The 10,311-nt window shown below is 50.7% G+C and overlaps 2 protein-coding genes across 2 annotated transcripts; one reads left to right on the top strand and one right to left on the bottom strand.

Annotated features, from left to right (window-relative positions):
* Positions 1–5,011: 5,011 nt before the first annotated feature.
* CGGC5_v015076 (uncharacterized protein) lies at positions 5,012–6,137 on the bottom strand (the record flags this gene model as incomplete). Its single annotated transcript, XM_032027148.1, has 2 exons — positions 5,012–5,498; positions 5,557–6,137. 2 exons carry the CDS (start codon positions 6,135–6,137, stop codon positions 5,012–5,014), a joined length of 1,068 nt encoding a protein of 355 aa, XP_031876435.1.
* A 3,046-nt stretch (positions 6,138–9,183) lies between these two features.
* CGGC5_v015075 (uncharacterized protein) lies at positions 9,184–10,029 on the top strand (the record flags this gene model as incomplete). Its single annotated transcript, XM_032027147.1, has 1 exon — positions 9,184–10,029. One exon carries the CDS (start codon positions 9,184–9,186, stop codon positions 10,027–10,029), a length of 846 nt encoding a protein of 281 aa, XP_031876436.1.
* Positions 10,030–10,311: the final 282 nt, after the last annotated feature.

Raw genomic sequence — 10,311 nt, 5'->3', positions numbered from 1 at the left:
AGATATCAGTTTGATATCAAGGAATATCTTGTCTTGCAGTAGATTTATAGACTATGGGAAGTCCACCTTGTTGTTTTCGAGGCTTTGAGTTTAGCGATTACCGCAGGTAGTCTCCCAACAGTTTCGTACTTTTAGAATGTTCATTTGAACGCCACGTTGATAGAGAGCTCAGCCACAATCATGCAGTAAGAAGAAAATAGGGAAAACTCCAACAAGGTGTCTTGGCTGAGTTTGAGGGGCTTAGTGACCCCAATGAGACTAAAAACGGGACGTCAAACACACGGACTCCGGCTTGCATCTTCTTACTACCGAATAAACACAAGCTCAAATCGAATCACTCGCCTCCCGACTTCTTCTGCCTACCAAATATTTCTTCTATATGCATGATGCTCCTGCTATCTCACAGAGCCTCGAAGCACATCGCCATTCAAGCAGACAAATGCAAGGTCCTCGCTGGACAAGTCTTTCACTGGAGCTCCGGTACATGATTTTGAAATTCTTAGCCAACGTCTCGACTTCTGAAGGACTTCCCATCGCCATCTACGCAACTGTTTCGAAAGAATGGCAGAGCTTTCTCGAACCGTTGCTCTGGCAGAAGCTGACATTCCGACCCTGGATTTCGAAGTCGAACTTTCAAGGGTTTTGCGAGGCTATCCAAAGCCATCAAAGGTCTCTAATTAAGACCATTACCCTTTGTCTGAGAATGGAAGAATACCGTTGCCATCGATGCCTTCGGGAGGTCGGAGGCCAACATACAATTATCGAGAGAGAGAGAGTACTTTTTGAAAATTTGGAAGAGCTCCTCTCTATTCTTGCTCTTTGGACCGAAGATATACCTCAAAATGGTATTTCGCTTGAACTAGTTGGTATCGCAGTTCCGAACGCAGGCGATCGGAAGTTGGTATCTAGCCGTGGTCGTCGTCGTTGTGTCCACCGTCGATCACCCGCCGTTTCAGATCCACTCGCTGAAATCAGTAGTATCAACAGCGTCATCGGCAAGCAAGGGCCTCTCGAGATAGCCCCTAGTATCACCGCAATTTCCGTCAGCCCAACAATCTCTTGGAGCTGTTCGTCTATCCTACTCTTTCACCTCTGCGACAGCTTCCCAGGCCTCCAGCGACTCGACTTTGAACAACAGTTGGGAACGACGAGAACACTTCGACAAGCGATCGGAAACAGAGTCGCTTTCTCAATTGCAGATCGAATTCCTTCTCTTCAGAGGCTATCCATATGGGAGTCTCGGTCCAGATTGATATCCGAAGCTCAAAGTCAAAGTGACTCTGAGAAAGCAAATAGGTTAGCAGATGTGCTCCAGACTGCGGTACCCACCAGCTTCAATCTTAAGGAACTGGCAATTACGTATGTCATCGACGCGAGAGATTTCTTCTCCCACTTCAAATTTTTACTCTTATCAGGCGAGGCATTACCACCTTGCACGCTTGAGCGTCTAGTTCTCAGTTGCCAACTGGGACGGCTGACTGCTAGTCCTAAAGAGTTAGTTTGTCTCCTTGTCGCAGCAAGTCGAGCAGCTACATGCATGCCCTGCCTAAAGATGCTGGAAGTATGGAGTCCCGGTGTTGGAGAAGGGTTCTTTTTCAGATACGAGGTCAAGGCGAGCGAAGTCAATCTCACGATGGCTGCGACTTGGCAATTCGATGTCGTGTCTTGGCAGCATGGTCCAGGGTATAGGGCTTTACGAGCATGGGAAGAGGTAGCAAGTCGACATACAGGGCAGAGGTTCAACTGTGTCGTTGAGAGCATCGACATGGTGGCACTATCCAAACTGTATAGTATCTGTAGTCGACTGAAATCGTTCGAATTGATTCGAAGATGGAGAGGTTCTTGAACGGGCAGGAGTAAAATCGATTCAACTAGGAACAAAACTATAGAAGAGTATAGTTTTCTTGATCACGTGCCATGATGGCCGCACATGTAAGCTGATTTCGTTTTGCCATGAAGAGAAATATGTAGGCCCTATTGCTGGCGCCGCCTAGAAACCGTCGGGCCAGCGAGCCTTGCCTGAGATCTTTGACTGAAGATGATAACTGAGGAGAACTGATTCAAGACAGAGCACCGTCTCTGTATGTTGAATGATGGGCGTCAGAGAAGAACGTCCATCAGGTAAGTTAAGAATTTCCTCGCCTTATGGGTGTTGTGATGGGGATGCACAACTCGATGGGTGCTTGGGCCTTTGCTGGCTGCGTAAATCCAGTGCCTTGCCACAGCTCAGGCAATCGGGTCCATCGTTCGCTTTCAGAAACGACGAGCTTCCAGGAATTGCAGCTGAGGTGCAGACGAAAGTGAGAAAGACGAGAAAGATAACTTTCATGATGCTTCGTAGGTGTAATTGCAGAGATTGGAGCCGTGTGGCACGAGTTGCGGTGATGTAATACATGGTCGACGACATCAGGCAGCAAATGATGTTGTGGGGAGAACAATGTGTTCACTTTCACCATTCCACAGAAGGGTACCGCCAATAAAGACAATAACGAAGAACAGCAGTTGACTCGTGGACATATTTACATGCACTGGCGAAGATGATATGCGCATAATTCAGAGTAATAAGTTATCATTTCCCGCGAGACACATGTGTATTCGCCTGGATAACCACTTTGCTTATCACTCTACCATTTATCATGCAGTGTGCCACCGGAACCTAGCACACCATAAATAATTTGATGGGTAGCAATGTATCTATGATGTTCACATCGCACTGAACAAAAGATCGGATTCGCTACCACAGTTCACTTGAAGTTTGTGTTTATTCACTGGGTTCAGCTAACAAGACAAGAATTCACAAATCGGTAGAGACCGGCCATCATGTTAACTCTCCAAGATCCATGGTCACTCTCAGTACCAACTTAGCTCTCACAGCATCCGGTCGTGAGACACAAGAGAAAACACGTCGCCTGAGTAGGGGCGCAGCTGTTGTTCGGCGGACAGGGGAGATCTCGAAGCCAATTAGCCATGATGTAATTGATAGCTCAGACAGCGAGTCACAAACCATTCCAGCAGAAGTCCTCGCATGCCGAGCAGCTGTCATAAGCGCACGCTCGTTTGTCGAGGATAGATTCGGCGCCGGTTTTGGTGACCGGAGACGCAAACACGCCGGAAGCGGCGGAGATGCTGAGGAGTACCACGACAAGCTTCATGATGTTTGTTAGAACAAGAAGTGTATGGCGGGAAAGGTTTGTATTGTCAGATAATCTGAAGAATTGTGGTTGATACGAAGGAAAAATACCACACTGAATATGGTTTCCACAGGCTCAGCTTTTATACATGAAGATTTGCTGGAATGCTAATTAGTTTCTTCATAATGAGAGACAACCGACGAAAGTCCTCAAAAATACAGAATACCGTAAGACCAGCCGCTTACGTGCTGCATCTACAGACCCGACAAGGGACTTTGGGAACAGTGCCTAAAACTAGTGAAACAAAGGCAACATATTCCACCAATAAGCCCAGGAAGTTCTCAAGTCACATAATTGAAGGATTTTTGCCTCAACCTCTCTTCGATATGTCCATGACTTTACAACTGCACGATGCTGACAGGCGAAGATCTCCAGCCCTTTCGGTCAATGTGGCTACTGCAAGTCAAGCTGAAGCCTAGGGTAACTTTGATGCAGCCAGTCACCCACGAACTGTGCCGTATTCTAGCTGTGTAGAGGATTCGATCCTTCATGTCATCACGAATGGCGGTCCAGTAGGGAGAAATCAATGCCGCCAAGGATTGGCAAGTTACCACGCTATCTACGCGTAGTCGGCCGCCGTGCGTTGCGAATACGTTGAGCTTGCTGTCCAATCCAGACTTTATGCATCATCATGAGGTACCTATGGCATTTGGTCGGGCGTGAACTAAGATATGGCGAACCATGCCCTTCGAGACACGTTCAGAATCGGTAAGTATCAACGGGGATCAACCAAAATCTTCTCCAGTCTTGCCGCATCGACGTAAGATCTCACAACAATTGATGCAGGTTGCTGTGCTAGTCTACATGTAATAAGACGCGAGACTCAAATTCACATACGGAGAGACGAACAAGGAGACGTTATGTGGCTCAGTACCTAGTACCGCGACTATTCAAGACTGCCGGCCACTGAGCGTTCCCCTGTTGAAAAGTTTTCTTGGCCAAAAGCAAAAAGCCGGGGTGGATCTCGATCAGGAAGTCCGCAGCCCTCAATGCGACACCGGAAGCATTTTTATCGCGTGAGTCGCGCGCGGCCCTCAGACTCCAGCGACAAACTCTCCCACCGGCAAGCGATATTGGACCGAAACTTAGAAAGAAAAGAAAGAATAAAGAAGAAGCCGAACGCCTCGGACACTTAGACGAGATGAAAAGACATGGTACAAGCAACCTGAGCAGTTCTGGTTTTGGCTGTCCTCAGTCTATATCAAACCAGCCGGTCACCCGTACGCTTGCATACCTTATTTACACGTCAATTTTCGGCATGGGTCGCCTGTATTCTGTCCTTTTTCTGCCGCGGCCAGGGAGCCGACTTCCGGCAAAAATGCCCCCTTGACCTTACTCAGGCCCTTGCCAGGGGGTTTGCAGATCCGCCATGCCGACTACGGACTTGCATAATACCGTTACCCAAAGCAGACAGTCCCATCATGATCCTTTTTTTCTTTTTCCCCATCAATATTTCTTAGGCAAAATTGTTAGGCGTCATTCTCCAGAAAAATCAGAATCCTGCGAGGCCTCACCCGACACGAGTAACAGAGATTGACCATGACGAGTCAGGTCGATCGTGGTAGGTGCCATTTGGCTATGCTCAACTTCCCCACGATTTGCTGTCTGGATAAGGTTGCAGAGTTCAGCTACTCGAACTCTAAAACGCAAAGCCACAAGTAGTCAAATATGATGCCACAACTTCATCAAAAATGGTATCATTCTGGACCCGTATATACGATGACGTGGCTCAAAGAAGCGCTAGTGCATCAAACAAAGATTTATGTACATGAACAACAGTACTCCCCCTTGTTTCCCTTTTTCATACGTATTTGCGTCCTTCAAAGGTCATCAATGAGGGGGCTGAGGCCCTGGGCAGTGCCAATGCGGTCCTCGAACCAGAAGCGAAGTCTCTCGACAGCCGCACGGTCAGACATCCACTTGCCAAAGGCAGTGGGGTCGGTGCCGGGAGTCTCGAGGATAGGAGGGTAGTTGTTGGGAAGCTTGACGTCGCCGCGGACAGACCATCCACCGCGGGACTCCTGGAACTCGGTGCTGAGCATGTAGCTGTGGAGGAGCTTGGCGCCCTCGGGGTGAGGAGCGTTCTTGAGGATACCGCCGGTCTGGGGCCACGAGACGAAGCGGCCCTCAATGGGGTGGCTGGTGTTGATGGGAGTGGTAGGGTTCAGGCTGCCGGAGGAGGTGAAGGTGGCGGCCCAGGTGGTGTCGTTCTTGCCGAGGATGGTTCGGGGAGTCTGGGTGCCGCGGACCCAGCGGGGGTTCTGAGCGACGAGCTTGTCGAACCACTCAGCGCCGTACTGCTTGACGCTGTTTGATGCGTTGTTAGTCGACTGTTCTTCTCTCAGGGACTATCATAAGTACTTACATAAGGTCGAAAGCGAAGAGGACGGCATCGTCGTCGTTGGGGTAGGTCAGAACGAGCTTGTCCTTGAACTCAGGGCGAAGCCAGTCGTTCCACTCGATGGGGGCCTCGACGCCAGGAAGCTTCTGGCTGTTCCAGGTGTTGAGCCAGGCGATGATGAACATGCCGTAGTAGGTCGCGGTGCCGTTGGGCTTGAACTCGGACAGGATCGCGTCGTGGCCAAGGGGCGCGTAGTCGAGGAGGGCATCCTCGGCACTCCAGCGGGGGTAGTCGTGCAGGGTCTGGAGGATGATGCTGTCGACGAAGACGTTGTTGGCGGCGATCTGGTCGTCGAGGTTGCCGTCGTGGTACTTGGAGAGGTCGACGGTGACGTTGAGGGTCATGCCGGGGAACTTGGCCTCGAAGGCAGCCTTCAAGCTGTTCTGCTGGGTGAGCTCGTCACCTCCGTGCCAGAGGGTGACGACACCACCCTCGGCGAGAGCGGCCTTGTAGATCTCGTCGAGGGTACGTGTCTCGACCTCGGTGGCGGCGTTGACCAGAGCTTGAGCACCCAGGAGGGCGAGAGCGAAAATGGAGCGAACCATTGTGAATGACTGACCAAATGAGTGGCTAAAGATTGACGGTAGCTTGAGAGGAGTAGATCGTCATGATCGTTGCCGGCAACTCTACTTATATATACTCATGTGCTCACGGATTTCGCCATGATACCCTGGTACAATCGCGATGCCAGGTCACTGTGCAACACGCTGTCATTGTTTATTCTCGACTAAGGAGAGATCCGCTAGAACTCTCAATGTTGCAACGTGATAGGTCTTTACGGTTCCTGTACATCTCCTTCCCCATCCGTGAACTGCCATAGCCCTGCCAACAGGGGCTGAGCATATATCGCCTTGACTATTATCCCGCCATACTGCCATGTCCCACTTTCTCCTTCTATGCACTAGAGACTGCAACGTTCTGATCGATAAGACTAACCGCGCGCTTCATGACGAAAGTTACGGGAGGTCCCGCTGAGAGATGAGATGATCCCTCCTTCTTTTGGCCCACTCGTCCCATCTCATGTTAAGCCTTTGGGTCTTTACAGGTGTGGATGGTCTGGGGGGGTTTTTCGGTGAGGGATAAACACACTTCCCACCGCTGGCGACACCGCTGGCGAGTCACGAGTCAGAGCTGCCCGGACCTGACTGCGAATACGGCCGAGTTCCCGTGGGAGATGCCTTTCGGAGTACTCCGGTAAAAGTGGAACCAACGGAGGGCACTGCAGGCACCCCGGGACCAGCCAAGCCGCACCAGCGGCAGGCCCCGTCCATTGGTCATCAGGGGGGAGGGAGAAGTTCTACGGAAGATTTTTGGTTCCGGAACAGAGAGCCGGCCATTACTTTAACCACCTACAGACGTCGATCTAGCCGTTATTCGGATGGGAATCAAGAATTCTGGGCCTGATTCGGTCAGCATGCTGCAGGAACAGGGGCGAAAAGTGCCGGGGCTACATTAAAGATGTTGTGATCTGCGGCAAGACCTGGGACGAACTCGTCATCCTTGCAATTTACTGTGGCTGAATGGTTCTCGAACTTGGTCGAACGGCTAAGGCAAAGCAACGGTGTCGATGAATGTCACCCATAGCGTGATCCTGTCTATGCATTTCTTTAAGCTTACTGTTCCAGTTGTAATCCCGCGCGCGGAAGAGCTGCCCTTTTGGACAGGTAACATTTGCTTTTTCCAATGGGGACTTTCCGCAACCCCTCTCGACGCACGGAAATATATGCCGACAGAGCGCCTAGATCTTGGAACTTGAAACCTGGCAGATTTTATAGGATCAACGTGAACATTCGATCATTTCATCGAACAGTTTGCCGTACTTTTTTGTGAGAGGCATTTGATTTCATGGTGTGGACACGTTCGCGAGTCAATCCGGCCCCGTTCGGATTATCGGCATTTGGCCCCCACTGGTAAAGAAGACTTGCTACCGACTGTACGCGTACGGCGTACAGGCAACGATGGCCCGCATTAAAGGAAGGATTCTCGTTTTCGGATTTGATGGAATAGTTTCCGCGCCGCAACAAACCGAGCGTTGGTCTTAGCGATGGGTGTTTAATCCAGTACCAACCAACTGTTGGCTCAGGCGCGAAAGTGTCAGCTGGATCAATGCGCCCCTATCTGCATGGATGGACCCCGAGAAATGCTGCAGCTCCATACAAATCGGTACAGCTTTTATTGCGATTGACCCCTTATTACTCGTACAAAATTCCTCTACCGTCTAGATTACTGATCATTGAGTAGTCGAGCTGTAGTTGTTTCTGTGAATTCTGCACATCAGTGCTCAATTCCAGCAATCATCAACCTTCTCGAGACTACAAATTCGAAGATGACCGAGATTCAAGTGGTTATTTTCACAGCTAGCCATGTGAATATGATCAAATAACACCCAATGGAACGATTAGAGCATAGTCATTGAGCCGAGTCGTACTCAACTGGGGAATCATACGGTGAATTCCCGACTCGTAGTGGCATTCTTGCCAGTATTTTAGTACATCGTCCTTTTGAAACAGAGACTACCTGTACTCATGGAATGCCACATTAATCTATGAGTGCGCACGTGATAATTGGGCAAAGATGCGTTCCCTCAAACCCACACCACAGCCTCAGCCGTGGCTGAACTTAACTCTGACCCGCTGAAAGCCCACCTTACTATTACGACGATGGCTAACGTCGTCAACTCATGGTTGACATGTCTTTGCTGGCCATGGTGTCTCAAAATTCTACTAATGGGATAGCCGCTATTCGCGACGGAGGTAGACGAAACTGGCTTGTGAGTCTCTCACCGCCGCATCAAAATGATGGATGAACGATAGTCATGGGCAAACTTTGACGTGGAAGTTCGAGTTGTCCGAGCTATGAGGTCCCTGCTTGTGTGGGCGAGATTGAAGCTGAATATTAAGTACGCACTGCACTGCAGCCCGAGCGCGCTTGGATAGGTCTGTTGGCGTGTAACTGCTGAGACCCAAGCTGTTTCCTCAGGACACATCGTTCTCTATTTCCAAACGGCGAAGCTGTTCTCGAACTTTGAAATCCCTTCTTTGACTTGGAGTGCATTGTTAGTAGGTTGCCTCCAGGGCAGTTGAGATCAGGACAACTTCAACGATGAAGGATCCCTTGACCAGGAGGATTCTGAGACATAATTATTGTAGAAGCGGCGATGAGTGATTTCGTTCTCCTAGTCAGACATTTCCCGCCAGAGAGTTATTAATGATCAACAAACAGACCGGAATTCATCAAAACATCTATTTTCGTCGGCACAGTACCGATACATAGTGGTGATCTAAGTATCAAGTCCTTCGTTGTGACTATGAAATCGCAAGCATGCAGTATTGCTGGTGGATAAAAGGCAGAAACTGTCCCACATGAGCGTTGTACAACGCCCCATGGTTGATGGCGAGGAAAGTTTTTCCGAATAAGTTTGACAGGACAACTGCTGACATAAGCCTGTAATAAACTGAAAAGGGTTACGTTCGAAAGAACTTTTGGGCTTAGTCTAATCCCTGCCCCTCTGTATGCCAATGTTGGTTGATGGGATCCTAATCCCGCTTGAGATAACCCCCCAAATGCACGCAACAATCGCTCCCATTTGAGATGACGGAACCACGCAACCTAGGATCCAACCTCGGAACTCTCGGAACCAGGGAAGAGGACTGGCCTGCCGTAGATGGGGATCTTGATAGCGAGGAAGGGGCCGAGGCCATGCGGCGCGCTGACGCAGCCCTGCACGCGACCATCGAACGCTCTATACGGCAACGAAACGCACAATCAGCCCACGGCGACGCCATCCCAAAGTCTCTGTACATTAAAGCCAAGAACCAGCAGGACCGGCTTACAAATGAGGAGCGTCAGCTCCTCCTCAGCCGCGGCGACGTAGTGGGCAAGGCACTCGCTCGTCCCGACTCTCTCACGACAGAGGAGATGCACCAGGCCCTCCTCTGGCCGCCGCCAGATCTTGTACTCGCCAACATCCAACGAGCTACCGGTGGACAGCTCAGTACACCAATCGAGCTCTACGCGAAGGGGAAGGACGCCCTAGACCGCGGCCAGTTCAACACGATGCTGAACGACAACGAGATTGCGCTGCTGGCGCGCCGCTTCCACGCTAGAGACGACCCAACCTTTTCCGAGGTCGGTATGTCGCGAGCTCTCGCCCGGCCTGGGGTCGCGCAGGCCGCTGAAATGCTATCAAGCATGTTGGGACTGGACTTTGCTGTCTTTCATGCCGCTTTAATGCGTCAAGTGGGCCAGATGTACCCGATGCGGCAGATGGCATCGACGTTTCCTGGTCCCAGTCTGGTGCAGTCTTTTCCAATGCCAAGACCGGAGGTTTTCGCGTCGCAGGGTCACTTAGGACAGAGACAACAGCCTAGAGAGATCATCAGCGCCATGACGGGTCTCCATGAGCAGCATCGGCTCGGCAACATCACAGACGAGTAGGTAGCCGCTCAAAACAGCGAATATGTCGCTGCTCTCCGGTCTTCTTCCCAGATTCCGTCTCTGTTTCCCTCCAACGGATTCCAATCACCATTGCCCGCGGTAACTCCTCCATCGAATGCTGACCGCTTCGGATCCGGTCCCTGGCCGCCCACTGCTAGGCCGCAAAATCCAATTACAATCTTCGCTAATGAAGCGGGCGTCTCAGGCTATGAAGTCGAGCCTGGCTGGACTGCACTATCCGAAAACCAAAAGGCAGCTTACCGCGCGCGGTCCGAGACGTTG

This window comes from Colletotrichum fructicola, assembly GCF_000319635.2.
Source record: "Colletotrichum fructicola Nara gc5 chromosome Unknown KSG_Nara_v1_contig09, whole genome shotgun sequence".
Lineage (NCBI taxonomy): Eukaryota > Fungi > Ascomycota > Sordariomycetes > Glomerellales > Glomerellaceae > Colletotrichum > Colletotrichum fructicola.
This window is presented reverse-complemented; position numbering and strand designations above follow the sequence as displayed.